We start from the raw sequence: 26,526 nt of genomic DNA, 5'->3' as shown, positions 1-26,526 counted from the left end.
CAATTCTCACATGAGCTCTCTCCTTTTTCTCTTCTCTTTATTCTTTTTTTTTTTTTAATTAAGCAAATCCAGTATTTCAGTCTGTTCTTGGGGGTTAGGTTTCCTCAGCCTCCCAGCATTCTTGTTGCTCTCTTTGTGCTCTTTCCTGTTAGTTTATATCTGGTTTTATTTTTTTTATGTGGTACCTGAAAATGGCTACAATATTCCAGCTGAGATTTCACCAACACCGAGTTGAGCAAGATAATTGTTGTGGGTGTCCTACATAAAGCAGCCTTATTAAATATTTCTGTGATGTATTATCTTTATTGCATTGACTCAAATTCAGTTTGTGATCCATTATGACCACTGGCTTCTTTAGTGCAGTGCTGCCGCCCAGCCAGTTACTCCCCTCCTTGTGCATGCTCATGTCTTGATCCTTGGCTGCAAAAAAAAGGCGACTGAAAATGTCATGCCTGAAAACAAGGGGAAGAAAAAGATCTGAGGCAGCTTTTCAAATGCACCATTCTTGTGAACTCCAACTGGGTCAGCCTGCCAGTGGAAGAGGAATTGTGAGATAATGTTAATTTTCAATATTGGATTGAAATTATGTTTTCTCTTATTATTACTCAGAAAGTGTTAATTTCATATAAGTTCTAATATGACCTTGTTTGCTTGCAAATGGGGAGTCTTAAATTATAAGTTTCTTGCTCAATTTTTTTACTCTCCTGCTATTAACAAGACAAACGGAATAATTTGTTGATGTCCCTTTTAAAATATAATAGACATAGTTGCTAGATTTGAGGTGAACCAAAGTTGAATCTGAAAGGCATTTGAAGAAAGGAAAAAAAACCCACAACAGAAAAGTTACGGGATTCTGGTTTTGTCCAAAACATTAATGACATGAAGATACAATTTATGGAGGTGAGGTATGCAGTCATCTGGTCAGAACACTGGAAAAGAAGAGGGAGCACCCCACCCCCCTGCCAAAAAACCTGCAGATGCTTTTCAGCTCCATGCCCCGGCCTGTTATCGTTGATAGAAAGATGAAGAAGTGGCAGGTCTTTGACAGCATGGAACACCGTGTGTTTGAAATTATGAAAAACATCTCCAGTGGTCAAACAGTTAAGAACAGAAGATCCCAAGAAGGGCAGCCATGGTTTGTTTGCTAAGGAAAAGTACTGCTAAAGCAGGTATGTTTTGTCCAGAGAGATTAAGAGACCTTAGATGGAAAGAAATGGGTAATAGGTATCCCTGGTGATGTTACTTATGATGGAAATGAAAAGCTGTTAGTGAAAACTAGAAATACAGTGCGAGTCTTTTATGGTCTTCTGGGGGGAAGTGCAATACTTCGGCTTTTTGGGAAGCTTTACCCTTCGAAAAGCTTGTTCTTTCAACAGTTCTCTGCAGAACGAGAGGACCATTGCGCTATGGAGGTGACAGTGTGTGTAGGCTTGAATGCAACAAGGATCACTGCTTAGTTCTCCAAGCACTGTCTGACACCGAGAATTTGCTGAGCTTGTGCGTACTCCAGGGCTGGGTCAGCCTACATGTTATTGGCTCTCTGTATTTCATGCTTCTTTACGCTTTTGTGACCCGGATGAATTTAACAGGGAACTGAGCAGGGTGTTTGGTTTTCTTCTGTATGGTTCTTACACTTTTGCTCATCTTAATCCAGTTCTTTGCACCTGATACAGTGTCTAATTTTAAATCAAATCATATAACCTGCCTTCTCAAATTCTTGTCTCATTCAACGAATGTTGGTTTCAGATTTTCCTTTTATCCTTGTTATTTGATGTTTGCTTACATATTTTATTTATTGCATATAATTCAAGTGCGGCAGTAAATACAGAATTACTAATTGTAATGGATTTTCATTACACTTTTCACTATAGTATCTGAATACTTTTAAACCACCATAAATGTATCATCACATATTGCAAAGAGATTTTTCCTCTCATTTCACTGATGCAAAGCAGGGAAATTAATGGCAAAGCTGTCAGAGTTCTCCACTGTATCTGTTCCAGTGACAATAAACACATTTCCAACTTGCCCCAGTGAACTAATCGTAAGTATCTCCTTTGTGAATCAACCACCAGGTTGCAGGTGAGCTTGGAGAGGGGGCTGCTGGTGTTGGTCATCCCTCTGTTTGGACTTTCCTAACACCGAGCTCGAGGAGCCTCTGTCGGCTGCCTTATGCCAGGCTTTTGAGGCACTCATCTCTCATTTTGTCCATAAGGACATCATGCTCCAGCGTAAGAACAGCTAGTCCCTTTCAGCTTGGTAGCCCCACTAGAAGGATTTTTTTAAACCTAATTTTTCTAATAGGAAGACATTCTATTCTAGCTATCATCTTAAATGTACTCGGGCTTTTATATATATCTAGTGCCAACATAATCCTTTAGCTTAAATACCTGTCTTCAAACCATAATCTATGTATACAAATGAATGCTATCCTGTCTCGGCCTTTCTTTTGTTGGAGTTAGCTGAAATAAAACACTGGTGTTTTCTTACGATAGATTCTTTGCTCTTCCAACAGTCTTAAGAAGCCTTTTCTATGACTATTCTAGTTTTCACTTATCATTCTTGAATATAAACCCTACCAAAAATTCTGCAAGAGAGCTGTTGCCATAACATCTGGATGTGCCTTACCTGATCCTTAGATCGCATTTGTCATCTTCATTTTTGTGATGTTTAGTCACTTCTGTGACTAAATATTGCTTCTGAGTCTTCATCCTTCTCTATTAACTGTGATGAATTCCCAGTTTACAAGAATTTTGGCTGTTAGTCCCTGTGTGAACAGCCTTGTGATTTGCATTAATCTTATTACTGCATTCCACCAGTCCGTTCCTCAGGATTCCTGTGCTGGTCCAGAACCTCATCCAGTTCTTCATTTACAATATTGCAGTCTTCTGTATTGATGCTTTGTGCTTTTGTCAGTGACTAGCTGTATTAATACTCTTTTTTTTTTTTTTTTTTTTATGCGTCGTGCTCATGTCGCTTGAAAAAATAGCGCCAGTTCTGAGACCAGTGCTGGAGCTTTTAAAACACTCACTTCCTAGCCCAAAAGTTCCCATTTCAACACAACTCAGCCGGGGGTTTTTAGCCATTTTTTACACACAAAACTTTTCTTGCACTAATCTTCATATTTTCCACTTTAACTTGTATTTTCACGTATGGCAGCAGATCAAATGCTTTACTGAATTTTAGGTGGGTGAGATCAACCGTGTTTTCCTTTACCAAGAAAAATCTGTTTTCTTATCAAAGAAAGACATCAGATTTGTCTGGCATGATTGCCTTTGTTAAATCTATGTTGCGTTTTATCTGTTCATTTTCCTCTACATCTTTTCCCCCTCCAGGGGAAAAATAACTTAGGGTTTACATCTTGCTGAGGTCAGGTTAGTTAAGTCTCTAGTTGTCTGGACATTACTTTCCAAGTCTCTGGCTTGATTTTGAGATGGGGTTTTTTTTTCCCTTTCTCCCCATAATAGGACGTCAATTTTAGATTATTTTTGTACCCCTAGAGGTGGCTCTCTCTCTCATTTGTATCACAACTCAACTGTAGTGCTTCATGTTTTGTTTGGGTTTTGTTTGTTGATATGGGGGGGGGTTGCTGGTTTTGGTATTTTTAAAGAAAGATGCTATGTCATGGCTGTTGATACAGCAAAAAGTCATGAATTTTGAAGTACTGCAAAGTCCTTAAAAAAAAAAATAATGAGAAGTTTCTTAACCAGTGATAACTGAATCCAGGACTCTGTTATCCTGTGCAACTGTTGATGACTACCAGTGGATTATTACAGCCCATGGCAACACTGACATTCGGAAGTTACATTCCTTGTGCTGCTTCAGCGTTATTCACTGCTATCATTCCTGTCTTTAAACAGAAAGTGTGCCAGCTACTCTACACATTTGTGCAAGGTAGTCCTTAAGAAGATACAGTCTCAGAATAGACAAGAAAAACAAGACAATAGGAAGATCGTGACTCTGGAGGGTCAGGATTACATCGAGAGGGCTGCAGTGCTCTCTGACTGCAGGAACCCATGCCACTGGAAAACCCAGGTCATGTTTCCTGAAGGTAGGAAAAAATAATATTTTTAGATTCTTTGTTTCCCAATGTATGTAGTTACACTCCTTACCCATACACGTAATGAATATGAACCTTTCTGAGCACATTCTGCTCAGGTACTTCATTATAAAGGTAGGAATGTAAGCAACGACCATTAAATGCTTGGATTTGGGGTGTGCTTTTTTGTCATTTTGGTTTGGGTTTGGGGGTTTTTTTTTGGCCAGATATACTCAATATTTTTATAAAGGTTTGAAAACAAGGTCTGTCTTTTTTTTAATGATTTTTCAATAAGTCTGGAGCTCAGGATTCTGTTTTACGGAGAACGTTAACAATTCTGACCAATGCCTTTGTTTCACTGAAAGCGCATGTGATAATATCAGCCTTTATAGAGAAGTAATATTGCTAAGGTTTGATTGCAGGCCTCTTTAAAGTCAGAGATAACTGTTAGATTAAAATGACCTTGTTTCACAAATCCAGTAGCAAATTCTAAAAGTTCCAGCAAAGCTGGTCTGAATGTGCTTAAATTTTTGTTTCTAATGCAAGTGAATTTCACTGAGGTAAAGTTACAGAGTTTTACTTTTAGGCCATGTTCACTTGAGCTAGATTACAGGATGGAGGCCTTAAAAGCAGAAAATCAGTCACATCCCTGCATGCAGACTTCTGTGCGCGCGTGAAGTCCTAAAGCTCCCCATGTGGGTTAGATTACAGAATTAAGATTTTGAAATACACATTTGCGGGTGACTGTTGAAAGGTAGGTCAGTAGAATTTCTGTCTGACCCTTTCATGATCGAATGTTTCAAAGCTGGTCAACACCTTGTTTACGTGGAATATTGCAATTGTTTTGCTTTATTAAATTTTCTATCAGTTATTTGTGCCTGCCTTTGTACATCTGAAATGAAGGGACATTACTAAGTGTTCTCCCTGTAGCATGAATATTTAATAGTTTGTGTGTTCTTTCTGTCTTGTGTGTGCCTGTATAATATCAACAAAACCTCTTAATATCTGTTTTTGCACAAGATTTTCAAAGCACATCATATGACTGAGTCATAGTGCTGAGCAAACTAAGCTGTAGTTTCACCTAAAATACTAGAATATATTTGCCAAATGGTGGTATTTGACAAATAAGCATGGATTCAGCTAACTTCCCCTGGAGATTTCATTTCAGTTTGATCTGAGTTCCCAGTATGGATGAACTGGTGTCTTTTAGAAATTTTAAAAAAATCTTTAGCCCATTTAAAAAGATGCTTTTTCTTTGTTTTCTCAGAGGTACAATACTAATTTTCTCGAGCTGGGAGCTGGTATGAGTATTGTGGACAGATCCGGCAAAGTGCTGAGTATAAGGTTAACTTTAAGGGAGTACATGCCTAAAATCACCGGGGCTGCTGATGTTTAAAATTACGCATATACTTAAGTACTGCCATGGCCTGAGGCCAGTGGCTTTTGCATCTTCTAGGACTGAGCCCTAAGCAGACTACAGTGAATGGTTGCAGCTGAATTTTCTTTTTCCATTTTAAATATAAGGTTTAAAGCACAAAATCTGACAGCTGTTTAATTTAAAATACTTATTTTAAAAGTGAGGCATGCAATATGCGGAGTCGATATGCCTGGTTTCTTTCTTTCTGTCTCCCTTGGCATCCCAGCTCACTCCTCTAGAGCGTTAGTGCAGGGCTTGCAGTTTTCAGCGGTGCTCCGTTCCTGCTTTATCCTCTTCCATCTTTTCCATCTGCTTCATTCTGTTTGGAAAATGGCAATGTAGAATGTGTTTGGTGTAACCTTAATCCTGACCAGCATCTGGGCTCCGTTTAAAAAAAAAAAAAACACATCTACTGCAGGCAAGGTTTCTGTATGTTTCCCTGCTTTAGTAAAATAAAGTGTGTGTGTGTGTGAGAACAAAAAATAACTGTAGCAAAATAATATTTATTTTAATTGAGACGTTCATTAATATGTAGGGTTTAATGTGTTTTCCTATATACATGGACAAACCGTGGTGTTCATAATTCTCACCCCACCACTATCCTGGTGGGTGTCACGTCGGAGGTGAACCAGATTTGCACCATTTTAGAAAAGGAGTGAAAGCATGGGGGGGTGGGGGGGTGTTGTCTTTAAATCTTCTTTTAACAGCCACGCTGTTAATTACTCACAAATATGTAGAAGTTAATGCCACCATAAAAAATGTGAGGAACTGAAATTCCTGTGCGCTGCCTTATGCCGTTTCCCTATTAAACTTTCACAGGCCTTTCAGAGGTCCCCGGTGGCAAGGCGATTCCATGAAACGCTCCAGAAGAAAGTCACCAGGATGAAGTTGTGGCCACCGGCCATGGCTACCGACGCATCCTCCACTATGGCCCGCCCGCCCCGGTGCCACTAGCCCAGCCGGGGCAGACCAGCCGCCCATCAGGTCGGTGTAGCCGCTTCTGGGGGGCTCCTCCCGGCCGCCCCCGCGGGTCCCGGGAATTGTGTGTGTGTGTGTGTGTAGCTCGGTGCTGGGCACCGGGCGCCTCTGGGAACCTGGCGCTGGCTGCCTGCAGCACCTGGGGACCGCGCACATGCCTCGGTAATTGCGCACCCCGCGGAGTGCCATTGTGCTCAGCCACACGTTAAAACAGCCGCTTCTGAGCCAGTTCCGATCGCTGGGGTGTGACTCCTCAGTACAAAGCGCAGAATAACGCTTTCCAGCCAATTGCGCTCCCCCGGTGGCTGCCCCCCCCCCCCCTTGCCATTATTATTATTATTTTCCCTTTTGCTCTTTGATTTTCCCGATCCCGGCGGTACCGTGCGCATCTGCCCGCCGCTCTCGGCTCGGGGCTCTTGAACTTCACTGCCCGAGCAGCCGCAGAGGTCGCTTCTGAGCAGCACCAAAAGGTTGTGTTTTGGTGGTTTTTTTTTTTTTTAATTCCACCACCCCCCCCCCCTCGTCCCGGCCCAGTCCCTCGTGGCCGGAGTGGAAAAGCACGTTTAAATCCTGAACTCGGATTTCCCACGTGGTGTCTCGTTGAGCTGCTGTCACAGCCACGCCGTGCACTCCCCACACGGGGCGAAGGCGCTTCTTTTCTGCCTCTGCTGAGAACGTAGAAGGTGATTAACATTTTTAATCAAGCGGTATTTTCAGGACACCGCACTTAACCCAGTCTTGTGCGACAAGCGAACTCTCGTCATCCACAGATTCTTGCTTTTTTGATCCACCACCGAGTGGACAAATAATGAGGGATTAAAGTTCTGCTCCACCTTCCGTGGGTGACCGTTCAAGGGATCAGTGTTTGTCAGCGATTTGAGGGTTAATCCAGACAAGTTTATAGCGTTTGGCATTCTGGGTCTGTATACATGGAAAGAGCATGTGTGGGTTTGAAGTGAAGAATTAGCAGCGTGTACCGGGAGACAAGAACAATTGTTTATGTGAATATAGGATATATTGGAGAAGCGGCTAAGCATTACATTGCGGGGGGTGTGTTTATTGATTTTTCACCACATTGGGGGATTGTGGTCCTAATGCACAGTGTTTCAACGTGCTCTGGGGAGAAACGGGGCGCGGGGGGAGGCAGGGGAGTACCCAAAGTTGCATCTGGTCTTCAGACCTGGCTGTAATTTCTTGGGGAAGGTGTCCCCTACCTCGAATTACTTCGTTTAAACAGACCTAGAGCACGCCTCATCTTTAAGGCCTTTTTCCTGATGTCTCTAGGAGGCACCCTTCATCGAGCAAGGAGACAAAATCTTGGCAAAAAGAGCACCGAAGGATGTGAACCCCTCGGAAAATTCCACTTCCTGCACAGCAGCGCTTGTCCTTGGGTCTCTCACTCATTCCCATGCTCTTAACAAGGGATTTCTGCCTGAGGCTACCGCACCAACTTTCTAAATAAATGCCGTGCTGCAGCGAACACCGAGCTCGCCGCTCCAGCAGCTAATCTCGGCTCAGTACGAGCTCGCTCTGCTCTCTTCCTACTTCCCTCCATTTTATTTCTCCACCGGTTGGGTTTTTTCCCCTCTCTCTCCCCTCTCATCAGCAGACTCCAACTCTCTCTCCTGCTGAACTTGCCGGGAACAAAAGGCTCCGTTCCAGATCCAGCCCGCAGTTGCCGTGAGAAACTTCCTCGCCAGCGCTGTCTGTCGCTCCGCGCTCCCTCCCTCGCTCGCTCCCTCCCTGCCTCGGTAAAATGGCAGTGCAAGGGCTTGATGAAAAGGGTGAAAAAACCTCCTTTCTCAGCGCCTGCCTCTCCCGCAGCAACCCCCCCCTGCCCCAGTCGTGACGCCTGAACTCAAACTTCTCTAAAAATACACTTTAGGAGGGCAGAATTTGACGGGAGGGATTTTTTTTTTTTTTTTCTAAACACTCTACTGAAAAGAGCAGCTGAGGGTGGGAGAAGCGCAGAGGGACAGCTCTGGGGAGCCGGCAGCCTCCCTCATGCAGCCGACCCTGCTGCTGGTTTCACCTCCCTGCCCGGCATCGCCAGTTCCCAAGTACTTGAAACAGAATAACAGTTTTCCTTCACTGGGAAAAATCCAGGCCCAGAGTTGAGGTCTTTCTCTTTTCGCAGCTTTAAAAGCCTTTTTTTAACTCCTCCGAGTGAGGATTGCAGTGTAACGCGGCTGCTCCGCAAGCCCACCCGACAGGTCCCAAATCTGGTGGGATTCGGGAGGAAATTAGACGGTTGGCTCCTGATCCAGTGCAGGGGTTTTTAGAAACTCCGCTCCGCGTTTTGGTTGTCTTTTTTGCCCTTTTTTTTTTTTTTTTTTTTTTTTTAAGTAGATTTACTCTTCCTTCCCCGAGCGCTCAGCACCAGAGAGCTGGGGTGTGAGGGGGCCGTGAGCCCGCTGTGTACACCCGCGCGTGGAAAGTAAATGGGGTTCGCTCTTGCCTCCCACTTTCTTATGGTGCCCCCCACCCCCGAACATCGGGGGGGTTTCTCTGGAATGACTCAGTCCCAGCTCCAGCCTTATTTTCATCGCCGGGGGAGAGCTGCTCTCCCTCGGTCAGCCCCGAATCCGCGCACATCTGCCCCAAACCTCGCTCCTGCGCCCCCCCGGCCACGCCGGTGCTGGCGGGGGTGGGGGCGCGGGGCCGCGGACACGCGTGGGCTCGGTTCCCGCAGCCGCCGCGCAGGATGCGCGGGGGGCTCGGCGGGGCTGCGCGTCCCTTCCCCTCCGCGCACTCCGCTTCGCCTTTTCCTCCTCCTAGCGAGGGCTGCTGAAATAATGCGTTTCCTTGAGTCAGGCCGAGTCGCTCTCCTCGCTTGATGCGCATCCAAAGTTTTGCAGCTCCCTGTCAAACGCTCGCACCGGAGTCTCGCGGGCCGGCCGAGGAAGGGGCTCGGTCCCTTCCCTTTGTAACCTCCCGCGCCCGCTCGGTGGGAAGCAGCAAAATCCCGTGGAAAATCCACTCCTGCCTTTGAGCTGTGCTGCTGCTTTCAGCAAACTGACGGAGTTACCTTCGGCTGAAACTCCACTTCAGTTGGCAGTGCAGAGCTCTCGCCGCCTGCCCCACTGCCATTGTGTCAGCGCCCAAGAAGGAGATTATACAATATCTTGACATTTTTTTAAGAGGATAAATAAGCATTGTCTTCGCACGATGCCCCGCACATCAGCCACTCACAGCAAACAAATCCAGCAAATAATATTAATCTTGGTGGTTGTGAAGCTGCCAAGGAGGGCGCTTAACCTAGATATGACAGTGGCTAAAATACTGGAAGGAACGGGCTGGGCAACTATAAACATATTTACAGGAAATGTAATTTTCTTTAGCAAAACTACTCTCAGATAAGCTGAGGCACAGTAGATAACCTCTCCTTACTCCATTCCGTATTTTGCAGCGTGCCCCATGAATTATAATAGATGGGTCTCTTGTTCTTGGGTCCAGTCTGCATATCTCAGCATACTGTGCCTTTCAGTAAAATGGAAGAGCATCCTTCTTCACCCAACTAGATTAATTGCTTCTCAGCTCGTTAGTTGCACTAGTTAATACTTTATTCTAAGAACTCTACCCGATTCCTGAAGTAACAATCCAGTCCACGTTTGTAGCGAGTTGAAAGGCTGGGGATAACGATAACGTGTGTGTGAGCGTGAGGGAGCGCGGCTGACTTTAGTCCGGTTTCCATGTCAACGATTCAGTCCATATTTGCCATCACACAGTTGGCAGAGCCTTTTTTTTTTTTTTTGGGGGGGGGGGGGGGGATGGTGGTGGTAGTGGGAGACACTACTCCTGTTTCTAGTACTCTAATCTAGACCAGGTTTCCTAAACTGCCTTAGTGTTGGGTTAAATGGCATGGCCACCTTCATGAAGGAGACTTCCACTCAGGAGGAGCCAGGCTGGTGCTGGTGGCCTGCAGTGCCATGTGCGAGCGCTGGGCTGGCTCCCCAGCCTATCTCGGCAGCCAGGGGCTGAGCCTGTCACAGAGGAAAGCGTGCTCAGCACTTAGGGAGATGGGGAGGAGAGGACTGCTGCATGCTACTTAGCAGGGATCGCTCAGGCTGAGAAAGAGAGCGTCGGCACGTTGCAATGAAAAGGCTCGTCCGGTTCTGCTGGGAAGCTGGTAGTTACGACACGGGATGACATGACCGGCGGGAGGATTTTCAGCTATTAGGTGGAAATGTTGTTAAGAACTGTACTGTCATCTACTTCCCAAATCCCATAGTTAGAGATTCATCGAATGCCTTAGTATTTAGTAAAGTGCCAGGGCCTCATTGATGAGGCATATTCCAAAATCTGCTTCAGCTTTCACAAACATTTGGTAAAGTGAGTGTCTCCTCATTGTGTGGGTGGCTGGGGAATCCAGTCTGCTTTTCACATTACGATCAACACCAGGTTTCTTAGTCTGCCATAGTGCTCTTTGAAGAAGATTCCAAAAGACTGACACGTGTAGAGAGGTTGCCAGCTCTGGGATGGGGTCTTTGGATACACCTGAGCTGCACCCCAAGCTCCCCAGCTGTGGCCGATGAACTTCTGGTGGGGCTCAGTTCGATGGCAGGGCTTTGCTTCCTCGGAGTAGGCTGTAGCTGTGGAGCTGGGGAGATGGTTGCTTGAGACGGTTCTGGGATTAAACGGCAGAATTCTCTCCGGTTTGTTGTTAGTTTGGTTTTTTTAAAGTTTAGCATGAATGAAACACCTGAGGAATATATTGGTGCTGTGGCACACTACAGCCCACCACAGGCATCAATAAAGCCACTGGGCCTCGCTTGTGAGGCTACCCTGATATGTTGAAGGAGTTTTTCCCTCCGCTTCTTTGTCCTTCTAGAAGCCAGGGCGTTGATCAAGTATCAGAGGCACCTCTGAAGAGAGCGTGTAGATCAACTTTTTGTTCTATCATGTTCCACAGTTTTCAGGCTCTCCTGAAGGAGAGTTTCTTGATGGTTTTGCTGCTCTGTGGTCCACACTGGTCTCAGTGAAGCCACAGAGCCTCCCCTGTGTGATTCTAGCACCAGACTGGGGCTCCAACCTTCGTGAAGGCCTTTGAGCACTATCACAATACCGATGTCATCATTTATTACCCTTTTCTTTCTAGAAGTTTATTTACAGCTGTGGAGAAAGGCCAGTGGACCAGTTTGCTGCGATGGAATCTGCTCTGCATTGCACAGTCAACTGTAAAGACTGTAAAACGGCAAAGCTGCCTGTTCGCGCGCCTGCAGGGCAGTTGATTGCTCTAGAATACATTCAAAATTTTTCTGTTTATTGCCCTGTCCCGCCTTCCCTCCCACCTTCCAGCTTCGGAATAAACCCCTTTGTTCTGCCACCTGCATTCTAGCTGATAAATATTTTACATTATAAGTTTTATAATGAGCGTGAGGGTTGAGTTGACAGCAGCAGACACCGAGATCTTCAGCTCATCCATAACAGGCATGCGGCGCCGGTGCTGACTCGGTCCGTCTACGCGTTGCCTTGCCTCTGGCTCCGGACTCAAGTGTCCCCACCACCATCACCAGTGCTGTTAAAATGGGATTTTGTGTGGGGTGGTTGTCAGAGGCGGGCCGAGCCCCGCGCTTTTTGGACTGTCCAGCTGGTAACGGAGGTCACTTCTCCGTTTTTTGCTGAGGTGATGTTCTAAATTGGCAGCCCCGATCAGACCTCAGAAGTGTCTTGTGACTCTCCACCCACTGTTTTCGGATGTCTTCTCTCTCCTTAAGGTTGTATTTGCTTAAACTTCACTTTTCCAAATATTTCCACGTTCCAGTGGAGGCACCTGGGACCCAGATCTCAACCGCACTGTGGCTGCCATTTTCACTAGGCAACCGTGCCCTGATTTCCAAGCGCTTGGGTTTTATAATCCGAGTAACTCATCTCTTTCTATCTGCCAGGCTCTCCCGCAGACCCGTACCACCCGAAGTAACGCACGCAGCTACAGAACCCGCTGGCGCAGGACAGGCCGTGTCCAGGACGGAGTTCCAGGTACGTTTCTCTCCTTTTTCCCCGCGGTGGGATGGAGGAGGTGGGAACGTGGGTCTGCGAGGGTTGCTGAAGAGCGTGGGCCAATTCTCGGTTCACCTCCTGACGGCCAGGGAGCTGCGGCACCCGCGTAGCCCTCTGCGATTGCCAGAGCATCCCGGGTGTTGCTCAACGTGTTGTGTCTAGACACGTTCAGGTGGTTTTGGTTGTCCGGATCTGGCCGCCCCCGGGTTTGCTCCTGGTTAGGTGCCCACGGCCCTGGCTTTGGCAGGAGCGGGAACCCGACTTTTCTTGGATGTCCGTGCGTGCAGTTGAGAGCCCTGGCGCGCCGCCAATGCCTTTTCCAGAGGGACACAACCAGCGGAGAGGAAATGACAACCGCTAACAGTTTGCAAAAGGCTAATTCTAAATGGAATTTCTAGGGACAAAGAAGAGGCGCTTCGTTAACCCACGGGCCATCTCCCCGCCGACACCCCGCGGCTCGGCCCTGCGCCCCCCTCCCGCGGGGCTCGCGCTGCGGGACGCCCCCGCGCTGCCCCCCAGGGCTGCCCCGGCGACGTAAGGCAGGTCGCCCCCCAGCCCGGGGCCGGGCCCATGCCCACCCCCCTCGCCCCCCCCCCCCCCCCCCCGCCCGCCCCGGCGCGGGGCTCAGCTCCGCGGATCCGCTGCGGGTTTTGCGTGCGGCAGCTCCGCCGCGCCGAGCCGCCAGCGGCCGGGGCCGGCCCGCTCCTCCTTTGTGACGGGGGGGAGGCTCCCGTCCGGGCCCGCTCCGCTCCGCTCCGGGTTTGGCAGGCGGCCGCGGCGCTGGGTAAAATGGCAGTGCTGAGCCTCGTGTCGGAGTGAGCCCCGCTCGGCGGACCAGAGTCGGAGCTGCCGCGCGGCTCGCCCAGCCCGGCCCCGCCGCCGCTCGGCACGGCTCCGGGGACGGCGCCCGCCCGCCCGCCGTGTCCCCCCTCCCTCCCTCCCGCCTCTCCCGCACCGGGAGCCCCGTCCCGGGTCCCCCCCTCCTCCTCCTTCCCCCCCACTCCCTCCTCCTCCCCTTTCTCCGCCGGCTGCAACCGAGGAGGTACAGCGGGGCCAGGCCCCGGGAAGCCCAGCCCAGCGGAGCCCTCCCCGCCTCGCCAACCAGGCCGGGGGGGAATGAGCCCCCGCTGCCCTGAAGAGCCCGCCGCCGCCTGAGCGGGGAGCAGCAGAGCAGCGAGGCCTCACGCCGGCCGGCCAGGCAGGGAGCAGCTCGGGGGGGGGGGGGGGGACCGGTCCGGGGGGGGGGCGGCTGGGTGGGGAGGGGGGGGGATCATGGCTGCTCAGGTCGCCCCCGCCGCCGCCAGCAGCCTGGGCGCCCCGGCTCCATCCGAGCTGAAGAAAGCGGAGGCGCAGCAGCGGGATTGTCCCCCGGAGGAGGCGGGGGGTGAGGCGGCGGCGGAGCGCGGCGGCGGCGAGAAGCAGGCGGAGAGCGAGGGCCCCCCGGGGAAGGAGCTGCAGGACGGGGCCGAGAGCAACGGAGGGGGCGCAGGGGCCGAGTCCGACCTGAAGAGCTCGAACGGGAACCCGGGCCCCAGGCCCGCCGCTGCCGCCGCCACCCTGAACAATAACCTCCCGGAGCCGCCCGGTGGCGGCGGCAGCAGCGACGGGGTGGGGGCGCCGCAGCAGCAGCCGCCGCCGCAGCAGCCTCCCCCTTCCCACCCGGCCGCCTTGCCCCCGCCAGCCTACGGCTTCGGGCAGCCCTACGGCCGGGGCGCCCAGGCCGCTGCCGCCGCCGCCGCGGCCGCCGCCGCTGCCTTCCACCAACATGGCGGACAACAAAGCCCTGGCATGGCAGCGCTGCAGAGCGGGGGCCTGGAGCAGTCCTACCCGGGGCCGGCGGGAGCCCCCGCGGGGCCGCCCCCTCCCCAGAACTCGCACGGCGGCGCCGAGCACGGCTTCCCCAACCACCAGTACAACTCCTACTATGCGGCCGGGGCCGGGCGCAGCGCCGGCTCCTACCCGCCTCCCCCCCAGGCCTACGCCCTGAGCTCCCCCCGGGGCAGCGCGCAGAGCTCCGCTCCCGCGGCCGCCAAGTCCCCCGCCGCCGCCGCCTTCCAGCAGCAGCGCTTCGGGGTCATGGGGCCCTCGGCCGCCGGCGGCGCAGGAGGAGGGGGCGCCACCCCGCAGCCCACGGCCACCCCCACCCTCAACCAGCTCCTCACCTCCCCCAGCTCCGCCCGCGGCTACCAGGGGTACCCCGGGGGCGACTATAGCGGCGGGCCGCAGGACGGGGGAGCCGCCGCCAAGGGCCCGGCCGCAGCGGAGATGGTCTCGCAGTACGGCGGGGGCGGCAGCCAGGGCTGGGCCGCGGCGGCCGGCGGGGCCCCGCCGAGGAGCCACCACGCGCCCATGAGCCCCGGGAGCAGCGGCGGCGGCGGACAGTCCCTCGGCAGGAGCCAGCAGGTAACGGCGGGGCCGCGGGGGGTGGGGGGCGGGGGGCCGCGGGGTGGGGGGCGGCGGGACCTGGGGCCCGGCGGGGGGGGGACACACACGGCGCCTCTCCCGCGGGTTGCCCCCGCCGGGCCGGCGCTGCCGGGGAGCTGCCATTGTCTCGTTGCCTGCTCGCTCGCTCTAAAATGGCTGCCTCGCCGCCTTCCCTTCCTCCCTCCCCAGCCTTTTGTGCGGGGCTCCCGGCCAGCGGCCGCCGTTCCTCCCGGGGCGCCCCAGGCGGGGGAGCGGGCCGGCCGCCCCCGGCGGAGGGGCGGCGAGGGGCCGGCCAGGGCCGGGCGCGGGGGGCCAGGGCAGCGGGGCGGGCCCGCCCGGTTCGACGGCGTGGCCCCGGCCGCCCCGCCGCCGCCATCCGCCCCGCCGCCTCCCCCCGCCGCGCTCCCGGGGCCCCGGTTCCCCTGGGGAGGGGGGTGCGGGGTGTGTGTGTGTGTGTGCCCGCACCCCTGGGTGGGCAGCGGCCGGGGGGCGGCCGGCTGGGGCCATCTTCCCCGCGGGGGGCCGCCCCGTCGGGCCTGCGGCTGGGCGCGCCGGTGGCAGGGCCCGGCGGTGGGAGCGGGGAGCGCGGCTCGCCTGGGTTTGGGATTTGAATTATGGAGGTAAAATCCTTCTGTCAAAGCCAGGAGACAGTTGGTCTTAGGTTGACATGCTATCTGTGATCTGATTGGCTCCCCACCGCCCGCTCCTGGCCATTTATAATTGCCTCTGATGTCATGGCTCAGCCATCCCGATGAGCTCATAAACTTCCACTCGCCCTCGCCCGGCCCGTGGTAGCCCCGCGCCCGCCGCCCCGGCCCCGCCGCCGTGACCTTGAGGGGGCCGAGCCCCCGGCGCAGCCCTGGGCGCACGGTGCCCCCAACAGCAGCGGGAGGCCGCGGCGCCCTGCCTGTACCCGGGGCTTATTGCCCGTGTTACGGGGCAGGGTCCCGTGTTTGTTACGGGGTAGGGCCCCGTGTTGTCGGAGTGGCTGGGCACAGTGTCCCGGCTGTTTGTTTTGCTGGTGGGACTTGCCCCCTTCGGTATAAATGATGGCTTTGATGGGAGCTGGGGATGTGTTTGTTCCTGGCTACTTTTGGCCCTCTTCTCAAAACTGCGGCGCTTTTGGGGCCTTTCTTAGATGGGGAACGCGGAGGGTCCTGGGGCATGTTACAGCCTTAAGACGGCGGGGGACTAAACCCCCCACCAAACAACAGAAATCAACATCAAACCCAGACTTGCAGCACCGAAAACACACGGTTATCCGTTCGTATTCCATGCGGGGTGGGCCTGACCCCCTTCCAACTGTCCGTCTTGGGGTGCTTTGGCTTGTTCTAGGTGAGCGCCGCCATCGCCCCTCACCCCCGGCTCATCACAGGCACCCGGGGGCTGGTGGTGGCCGGGCTCAGCGCTGGCACTGCTCTTCGGGCGAGTGACAATAGGAAGGATGAGCCCAAGAACTCTTACTTACTGTGGTGTACTTGGAATTACCTGTTTGCTGGGAATAGGGATGGCCAGGAAGGCGTGGGACAGGTGGCGGTACAGCCTGTGCATTGGACATTTTGGTTACAGGGAAAAGAGGTGCTGGGCACCAGCAGCAGGATGGGACCCCTTGGTGAAGACCTGAGTTACTCTCTGTGCTTAGACGTGCATCCTGCAGGCCCGTCGCGGCCGCCTGCGGGACCCCCACGCTTCCCTTCCCATTCCGCGTACGCCGCTCGTGCTCCGCGTTGGAGACATTGGGTAGCACGTAGCGCGACACGCAGCCTCCGGAGCTTCCTCCCCTTCGAGCTCGGGACTTGTCTTGCGTTGATCTGAAAACTGCTTCATTTTTGTTCCTTGATTACCAAAGGCCAATGTCTCCTTCGGTGTCTTGGATTACTTAATTGCCTTTTCCGTCAGATGGAACTAGTGCTCTCTAGGAGAGCGGATCTTATCTCTGCTGCGGTCATCAAACTGTCCGGCGTAACGGGTAGCGGGCGTTCGGGTATCCTCAGTGAGGATTTCGGCTTCTCGGGAACGCGTTCACGTACACTGTGGTACGTTCGGACAAATGTCACAGACGTGAGGGTGTTTACTTGGCGGTGCTCCTTGTATCCTGAGAAATTTCAATTTAGATAAAACATGTGCTAAAATACGGTGTCGGATTGAACTTTACGAGCAGGCGTTTTACCGCGGTGTGTACTCGGCATTCTGATAGGAATTTGTAAAAGAAGCATATTTTGTCTTGGAAAATGAGTTTGAGTTGATATTCCACCAGTTGCTGGTGTGTCGTGTGTTAATAACATCCGAGTGACTAGTCTCGTAAGCTGGAATTATTAATTAGCAGCTGTTCTGAGAACCCGTTGGAACTTTAGGTAACACAAGCAGCATATACAAAAAGTAAAGCAACAACCCCCCATCCCGAAAAACAAGCGGCTTCCCCTCAAATGCTGTTTGTGCCAAGGGTTATAGGCCTCAAAGTGACAATTCTTTTTTTTTTTTTTTTTTTCTTTTTTTTGTTTTCTTTCCCCTGCTGGGAGAAGAACTGACTTTAGCATGATGAAAAAAGCTTCCACATGTCATCTGCGCTGCCCACAATAAACGGTTGATTAATAATGATACCCTGGTCCTAAATGGTGGCCTCCTTCTGCTGCGTGCCTGGTTAATTTCCCTGGTTTGGGAGGATTTCAAGCTTTGTGTCTCGGCTTTGTCCTGTCCAGCGATGAGCAGAGCGGGCACGTGCCACCGAACTTCTGGGAAACTCTGGGAGAGCGGGAGGAGGATGTTAATCGATCGGACCAGACACTGGGAAGAGAAGCATCTCCTGGTGTGGGCTTGGAGAAGATGACGTGGGGTTCCTCTGCTCAGGAATCCTCGGGACAGTGATCCTGAGGTTTTGGGGCTGGGAGGCAGGGGGATGCAGGAAGGGAAGCGCCTTTCCTTCATGGGACTCTTTGGGATTTAGGAATGATGCCATCCGGAGGGTTTCATAGCGTTGCTCATCAAGAAAGGCGAAGTAATTTCTGGCGTGAAAGTTGTTTGGGTAGAATGTTTCCTGTCGTAAAATGAAAGTGTAGTCACTTGCACAGTGGTGGGCTCTGGCCCGGGACCCCCACCCTGAGCTCCCTGGTGGGCTGGGAAGCCCCTGCCCAGGGCTGCGGGATGGCACTTGGCGTTTTTTTTCTGCTGACCTTTATAGCTGGGAAATGTGGGGTAGGAGCAAGCGAGCAGAATGGCTCTTCTAGAGCGTGTGGGATGAGAAATCTGTGGTTTGTCTGTGGGAACGACTTGTAAGAAACCGGGCTGGGGATCTTTAGTTTTCAATTTTTCCAGCTCTACCACGTATTTGTTTCCACCCCCCTTCCCCTTCGGAGCCTGTAGCGGTGGTTGATGATGCGCTGGCTTTCCCGGTGTCCTGGGACTTAAAGGAAACTGCTTCAGAGAAAGGGCTTCCCTCCCGCCTTGGATAGACGGGCATTTCTCACGGCACATGAGCAAACGATGTCCCCTGTAACGGGAGATGTCTTTGGATCGCATTAAACATTGACATCTTGGATAACCTCCCCATAGTGCGCTGTCATCTCTGGGTTTCTCCTAAAAGTTCGGTGAAAACAGTATAAAAATCATATATTAATTAAAAAAAATGCTTTCCAGCCTGTTGCCTACAGTAGCTACTTTTTGTTGACTTGCATCTCAACTTCATCAGCGAGGCATGCAAAAAGTTGTTGGAAATGTGGGTTTTTTTAAGCTAAATTGGCACCGAAGGGCTCTGCCCTGCTGGTGAGCTGCGCTCTCTTGGGATTGGGAATTGAGACCCGGCTCCTGTCGGCATGTCGCGGGGATTTTCCTTGCTCAGCCTCGTAACGTTAGGAGCCCTCGGATGGCTCGCGAGGTGTCGTACGGGCTAGATCCTTCCGACAGAAAGCAGAGCGGCACATCTTCTTTTTCTGGGGTAGGGTTTGCCTCCCGGGGAGTGATTTTAGACCTTGGCTGTTTGAGGAAAAAAAGGAGGAAAATTGTGCCGGTTGAATTTTTGTTGTGGAGATCAGGTTAATTCTGTTGAGGACGCGGAAGGTTTTGCTGGCTTACCTTTTCGAGTCGTCTGCAGTGAACCAGGGGTTGCCCGATTCATTTGAAAAAATAATAATAAAGTAAATATCTCCTGTTTTCTGAAATGCCACCTCCTTGATGCTCGGGTTTGAGGTGACCACTGCTTCCCGGCAGGGTGTGTGTTGGGTACAGGACAGCAAACCTCAGCTCTGACTCCCACCTGGAGCTTCCCCCTGCCCTTATCCCCAGCGATTTACTGGGAAACATGGGACAAACCCCAGGATTGTCCCACCGTACTTTGTTCCTTGGTGGAACAGGTTAGCAAGGTTTGCCTACCTGCCTTTTACGAAGCACAGATGAAATGTTCTGTCAGTCCTTCTTTACAATCTGGGCTAGGGGAGGGCTCCTGCATACTGTGTCTCTTGTAATCACCGTGTCGGTTGCCAGACAGAAATGTCAGTTCTGGAAGGTTGTATGTTTGACTTTTGGGCCTTTTTTCTTTTTTTTTTGGTCTAGGATACTTACAGGTTTCCTAAAACTGTCCAGTTTAATTGTGTTTACCTGCTACAGCTTCTCTTTCTTGAAGCAGCTGCTCAACCAGCAGGCAGAACCTCTTTCCTGGTCTTAAATAATACTACAAAATGGGGTTAGGGGAAGCGTGAGAATTAAATATTCTGTTATATAGCTGTCGTTTACTGTTCTCAGAAGCTTGGTATGTTCATATACTTTTTTTTTCTTCCCCCTCCTGTAGTTTTATGTGAGAACACTGGGCAGCGAATGCTACGTTACAGGAGTATTACACGAGACGCTATTAAGGGTCTTACACGAAGACCGTATTAAAAACCCCAGCAGCTTTCCTTCGGAGAGAAACGAATGTCTAAAATTAGGCTAAATAGTGCAGCTGTTCCTTTTATCTGTTACCTCCTGTGCGACTTCTCCACCATTTTTCTTCCTCCCTTTTTCAAAGGAACGCCACCAATTGGAAATCCGGTTTTTACTCAACGAATCTGAATCTGTGATCTCGGTAATTAAAATATTAGAGGAGGAAGATGCCCTTTCCAGTTTTTACTCCGTGCATTCGAAATTCTTTGTCTCGTCAGTTTGATTTCTTTCTTTTTTTTTTTTTTTTTTGAATTGCAACTCCTGTGTGATGGATTGCTCTGGGGAAAAGCTCATCAGCATGCCATTGCCCAATTCCTGCCAAGAATGTTGGAAACTCTCAAGTAGCAGCAGTAGCAAAGCAGAAACCGGAGGCTGGGAAGTGTAGTTGCGGGAGGGGGGGCGGAATGGAAAAGATAAGTTTGTCAGTGTTTAGCTTTGCTGTTACAGCTACTGGCTTTTTCTTCTGGAAGGGTCACTAAACTATCGGCAAGGATGCAAAATAATACCTCCCCTTTTGTTCTGGTGGGGGGGGGGAAAAAGGAAGGAAACTTTTTTTTCCTGGGAGAACATGTTTTCGAGAAGCCCCGCAGAACTTTTCTGTGCCGATTTTGAGAAGCTCGACATTTAATTTATCTGGAGGTTATGCATGTGCGGTGGTAAAACTATACTGGATGTCTGCTAGCCAAAGCCATAAATCTCCAGCTAGAATGACAGGTGGGATTGGAGGAAAACAGCAGTTTTCTTTGGCACGCCGGACCAAATCCGACACGCGTCCTGCCCGGGTCCCTGCCGCCCGCTCCTGGGAGCTGGTGCCTTTTTGTGTTTCGCTGTAGGGGCTGGAAAAGCAGCGAAGTTGGTCACCTGGAGAGCGGCTGCGTGTGTGTTCTGTGGGCTCGGGAAGACCATGCTGTGTATATAAATCTATTCCTGTGAAGTTCCCATCATAAATTTAACGTCATCTTCGCTGTCTTGAGCGTACACTTATTGCTCTTAGGGCTGAGATTCTGCCGAAGCCAGGTGTCGGGCAGCTTTGCCCTGGCAGCCGGAGGGGGAACGTGAGGAGGTCTGAAGCTCTTGCAACGACTTTTTCGGCGGAATCGGCTGGGCTGCTGATGTGGGAACTTGCCAAGGTGAGAGGCACTAGGGCGGGGAGCGGAATGTAGGTCTTCGGAGTCATCCCGCGCCATAAGCGTGCGACCATCTTCCCTCCCTAGCATGTGGCTTTAGCTGATTATATTAAGACCCTTTTAATGGAGTTCGGTGCACCCAAGCCTGCCCTTGGAGGCTCGTAGAAGGAAAGCAGCAGGGCTGGAACGGGAGGAGCTGCTTCTCTCAGGACTGAGCTCATGTACATATTTCCCCAGTTCCTGTAGTGTCTTGATCGGATGATAATATCTATTAACATATGGATGAGGGAGGGGTTCCCACTTCTGTGCACCTGCACTCCCAGGGTTGTAACTCAGAGCTCAGGCGTGCAACTCGAGCGTTTCTGAGGTTTTTTGGACTGCATCGAGAAGAGCAGGTTTTCCTCGAGGATTTCCAGGTTTGCCATGCTGTTCTTCCCCGAGTATTTCTGAGTTCTAAGTGACAGCTCAGTAAGTATTTGCACAATGCAGGCACGAGCTTTACTAGTGAAATGTAAAGGATGCTACATAACAACAGGTGAACTTCATAAAAGCTACTTCAGATTTCTCAGCAGATAATTTTTTGCTTTGGATGCTGGGAGCGAAATGGTAACTGTAGCTAGCATCTAATTTCTAGTCTTACGTTCTCTTATTTTTGGGGGAGATAAAAGGGCCAGAAGTGGGTAGGAGCAAATAAAGAAGGGGGTCGGTTCATTCTGTAAATACGGATGGTAAAGTAATTTCTTTATGGGAGGGTGAGAGAGTGGAGATATAGTGTATGTGTTAATTCCTGTGAAATTCCCGTGAAAAATCAGTTTGTGTAAATAACTCTGAAAAAGCTGCTGCTCCATTACAGTTATTGGCATTTCACGCGATAACCAGCATGTCATTATTTCCTTAAGTTAGCTATAGTAATTGAAACTCTTTCAAGGACAAATGCAATTGCTACTAACTTTTTCTTTCCCTCCCCCCCCACCCCCCCTTTTTTTTTTTTCTTAAAAAAAACTTGAGTAACTTCTTTCTCTTGGGTAATTCATGCTATGCCCCAGCTGTCCCAAGAAGCTGTAAGTTGGACACGGGGAGCAGTTTTTAGAGGAGCTGGGGGGGACCGCGGAGCAGACCCCTGCTGCGGGCTCACCCTGTGTTCTGCGGGTGCGTTTGGCCGCGCGATGAGCCAGAGGGGACCGGAGGAGGCTGTCCAGTTTTCGGTGAGATGTGATGAGGATGTCCTGGCTGTGGCCGGGAGGAGAGAGCGTTTCGGTGGTCACTGTCGGGCTGCGGTCTCGGGTAGCCGTGATTTGTCATCTGGAGAGATTTTGTGGCTCTTTCAAAGAGAAAGGCTTTTTTTTCGAAGAGAAATTATTGACGTTTGGAGGACTCCGGAATTTCCCTCCCAGGGAGAATTAGTGGGTTAAACAAGTACTTTCCCTCCTTCCGCTCACTTTTGAGATTTCATTCAGGTTTGACTAAGAGAAACCCTGAAAGTTACCATTTCCCTTCTGATGTCAGCGCCGCTCTGGCAGCCTGCCTGTGGATAACGGCACGGGAATGCCTTAAACCCCGCGCTCCGGCTCCTGATGCTGCTGTGGGAGACCCCCGGTGGGACACCCAGGGTGGGAGACCCCCGCTGCCCCGACCTGGTGGGTGTTCGGTGCCAAACGCAGCCAGCCCACCCTGTGGCAGTGGGTTTGTGTTTCCTTGGCACAGTCAGTGCCTGGAGCGGGGATTTCAGCAGCACAGTTCAGCCTGGGAAGCAGGCGGCACGGAAGGGGAAGGGGCACCTGCGCTGGAAATGGCCATTCTGGTTTGGGCTCGCGGCACCGAATCTGCTGGGTTTGGTGAGGAGGACGTGTGCTGTGCCTGTGCTGCCTGCGGAACCTTGCTGCCGGTTCGTTGCCTGCGTTGTCCCAGTATGGGATGGTATTTTCCTTGCTGGATGGGGGCCTGGGTCTGGTTGGAGCGGTGCTGCTCCCGGGCAGGATCCACTGCCCCTGCGGACAGGAGCGTGGTGCAGCCGCCTCGGTCTCTTGCGGTGCTCTGCTACCCCTTGCATGGGATGTCAGGAGGAATACTCCCAACTCGGATCATCCTAGCTGAGTGTCTCTTGTTGCCCCAGTCCCTCTAGGTGTAGCGAGTGGAGGCAAAAGTGTAGGGTAACGTGCTTCTACACTGGTGGCTCTGCCCAGCCCCGGATTCCTTGAGACCAACTTGCTGGTTCAATGGCAAAATCTCTCCCTTTGCTTCCAGGTGACCGTGCTCGCGGGGATTGCGTCGGAGGGACCGGGCTGTCCCGCTTTGCCACCTGAACTTCTCCCCGGGTCCCGGCGCTGGCCGTACTCCCGTGGGATCCTTCCTGTGGGCTTGTTGGGAGTTGCGCACTTTATAACAGCCCGGTGATGGATTTAAAGTCCAAGTGACTGTAGGACTATGCACCCTGTACACATTTAGGAGAATCTGGTATTCATTAACTGGATGTAAATAATTAAACCAGTGCCAGACTAGGGGTGTCTTCCCTTAGACATGCTCCTTGGGACGTGGTTTGAAGAAAAGTTCTTACCTCTGTGCGAAAAGATGGGTTGAAATGGTGGAAGTGGTGGGATTAATTAAAACTTGATTATTTTATCCCGCCCCCAGTTAAATATCTCTGACTTTCGAGGCGGTATGGCTGATCAAGGGAAAGGTTTCCCATTCAAGGCCAGTTTGAGTGTGATCATGTGTTCCCAGAAACTGGTGTTTTGTGCTGCGGCTGCATGTGTCGGTGGTCTGAGGGCTGCTGGAGAGCTGTCCTTGGGGCTGGTGTAGCTGGGTGGGAAGGGGGATTTTTTTTTTATTAAAAACAAAATAATAAAATAAAGAAACCTGCACTCTGTGCTTACTATTGCATGTGGGGCTTGTAATTGCAGTGCTTAGATCCCCGAAAAGGATTCGGGGCAGCTGCCGTAAACAGCAGATCGGACCATTTTTATTTTTTTAATTGCGAGCAGATCGTTGGGCAGTATTGTGATAGGAAGCGTTTAGGTATCAAAGTATCTCCTGGTCTCTCAGTTTATTGTGATAGGAGCAGTTCTCTGTGCCTCAGGAGCCTTTCCCTGCCTCCGCACCCCACAGCTGGGTGCATGGGGAAGCTCCGCCGTGGGTGCCCCGAACCGAGGTTAATGCTGTAACGGCTGGATCGCGCTGTCTCTCTGGGCACGGGGTTACACACGGAACAGTTTTCCTTGGTTTTACAAAAAATCATTTTGCCAGAAATGTCGTTTCTGGCTGCCTGGGGGCAGGACGCGGCTCTCCTGGAACAGGCAGGTTAGCAGGGACGGGACTCCTGGGTGATGGTGCTCATCCCGGGTGGATGAGGGTGCACGGCAGGAGAATGGTATAAAAAGTGCTCGTACTCGGCTCTTGCTCTGGAGGAGAAGCAAAATACCTGACTGTCTGCTCATGAGTGCGCAGAACAGACCTTGGGTGTGCCGAACAGACCTTTCCCAAATGATCCCACCTGCCTGTACCTTACTGGTATTTCTAAAGCGCCTTCTCTGGCCTCACTGGCCGGCTCACGAGGCATGACCGCGTTGCAAAAGCTTGTTTCCATGTTAATTGTGATTGATTACCTTGCAATCTAGGACAAGATTTCCTTTGAAAAGCTATATGCTGATTTGGTGTCAGGAATTAAAATCAGATGAAGTGATTAGTGTTCTGTGAAATATCCCAGAGCAATCCAGTGCTCCTCGGCTTTCAGCTGGGTTTTGGCCCTTAACCCTTGCCTCCCCTCTCAGCAGCAAGGTGCTAAATCTGCTGCCTGCACGCTCAGGCGAGTAACTCATTAGGTGTATTCTATCAGGAGATCGTGGTATACTTTGCTGCTGAGCCTCGGCGTGTAGATTTACTGGCTTTAATGATGATGCAGCGCGTGTCGAGAGTGCACCGTGTCGAGGCGGCGGCGATGCTCGCGCTGAGTGGCGAGCGTGTGTTAAGGTTGGCTTTAAATCTGATCGCTCTGTAAATGGCAATAAACTGTTTGGAGTTGTCACTGCTGTCAAGGTACAGTCATGTCTCATCTTCCTTTTCTCATATGAGTTGTCTTACGGTTTCTTGTTATACCTGTTCCTGAAACCAGTGAAGACTTTGCAGCGTTGGCTGTTCCTCCTCCCCCCATGGCATTGGCACAGTTATGAATTTTTGTCTCTTCTCACCAGCTGCCAGCACGCACTCCTTTTAACTTGCTAAGCAGCTCCCCGCGTTGTTCATTTTGCTTTAAAAGAAAGCTGGATTATTATTTTTTTTTTTTTCTGGATGTAGATGAAATAAAAGCCCAAGGACAGAAACAAGCGTCGGGCAGCGGACCCAGGCTTCAAATAATTGCTCTGACCAAGGGCTGGTGGGCTTTTTTTAAAAAATAATAATAATGACCTTGTGTCACGGTGGGGCTGGGATTTGTCTTGGGCTTGCCAAGTGTAACAAACCTGAATCATGACAGCGTTGACTTGACGAAGGCTCTAGTAGTGTGTCTTCGCTGCTGTCTGGGAGCTGGCTTGGCTGCAGCTCGGAGTTTTGATGCCCACATTGTCTTTTCATCTCCCCCAACCTCCTCGCCTCTTCCCAGTGCAGGCATGACAGCAGCGCTGCTCGCTGGATGCAAATAGATCATTTGGGTATAAATACTGGAGATCGGTTGTTGCTTGCTATGAAGTTACAGAGTGCATCCGTGGTAAATGCAGATGGTAACTTGTCATTACTGCAATTTTAAATATTTTTGGTTCTGTGGAATCGAAGTGGAGTCTTGAAGGCTGAATTTTAAGGCTAAAATAAGAGAAGGCTCAATAAAATCCACAAAAATAGCACCCAAATTTGTCAGCTGCTGAAATGAGAAGGGGAATAACTTTTCTCCTTTCTATTAGCAAAACAAAACTGCGTTACCTTGTTCCGTGTTGGATGTGGGTGTTGTGGCGGGGCCGGGAGGGATGGGGCTGATGCCGGTGCGACACGAAACGTGCGGCGAAGGGCAGCGCTGCCCCTGACTGTGGCATCTGCGGTCATTACCCTGGGCTGGGGCAGTTGCTAATTGCCGTTGGGCAGTTGCTAATTACCATTGTGCCACTTGGTCTGTGTTTTACCCCGTGGCGAAGTGGAGGTGATGTCCACCGCTGAACTGTGAGTTTGGATTCAAGGTCTGGGTGATGGAGCATGGGGTTTTGTGCTCACTTAACTGAGATCGCCTATTTCTTCCATGGATTCATTCTAAACTGGGGATTTCTTGGGTGATTTTGATCTTTACATTGCGCTATACACACTTGTAAGTAAACCCAGTTATTCTGCAGGAGCAAGGGAGAGCCTGCGTATGCTGAGCCGTGGCTTGGAGGAGCTGCAGGTCCCGACACGCAGCCCTTACCGAGGCGGGGAGCCGGAGCTCCGGCTGGGATGTGGTGCCTCGGACAGCTGTGCCTCTCCCTACACCAAGCAGGGCTGTGTCCTCCTCCGCCTTGGCATTGTGTGGTAGGAGGGACAGGCCCACGGGGTCCTGTGGCGTTTGAGAGCCCCGACCTGGTGCTGAGGCGCTTCTCAGGTCTGCCCTTGCCAGCCTGCCGTGGTTGGATGTCACGGGAATTTGCCTGTCTCGTCGGCTCTGTTCAGCCGCCGTT

The 26,526-nt window shown here is 51.4% G+C and overlaps 1 protein-coding gene across 6 annotated transcripts in view; it reads left to right on the top strand.

Moving 5' to 3' along the window:
* The window catches only part of ARID1A (AT-rich interaction domain 1A), an 83,337-nt gene that overhangs the window by 8,734 nt on the left and 48,077 nt on the right, over positions 1–26,526 (top strand). For 3 of the 6 annotated variants that reach the window (XM_055703749.1, XM_055703747.1, XM_055703746.1), the window contains exon 1: positions 13,673–14,837. In XM_055703749.1, the coding sequence (XP_055559724.1) occupies positions 13,707–14,837 (1,131 nt within the window). In that variant the 5' untranslated portion in view covers positions 13,673–13,706. Of the gene's footprint in view, positions 1–3,860; positions 4,052–6,275; positions 6,441–7,718; positions 12,414–13,672; positions 14,838–26,526 lie in introns of those variants that run through there. The other 3 variants (XM_055703750.1, XM_055703751.1, XM_055703752.1) reach the window with 2 other exon arrangements.

The sequence above is a fragment of the Falco cherrug genome, chromosome 3 (assembly GCF_023634085.1).
Source record: "Falco cherrug isolate bFalChe1 chromosome 3, bFalChe1.pri, whole genome shotgun sequence".
Classification (NCBI taxonomy): Eukaryota; Metazoa; Chordata; class Aves; order Falconiformes; family Falconidae; genus Falco; species Falco cherrug.
This window is presented reverse-complemented; position numbering and strand designations above follow the sequence as displayed.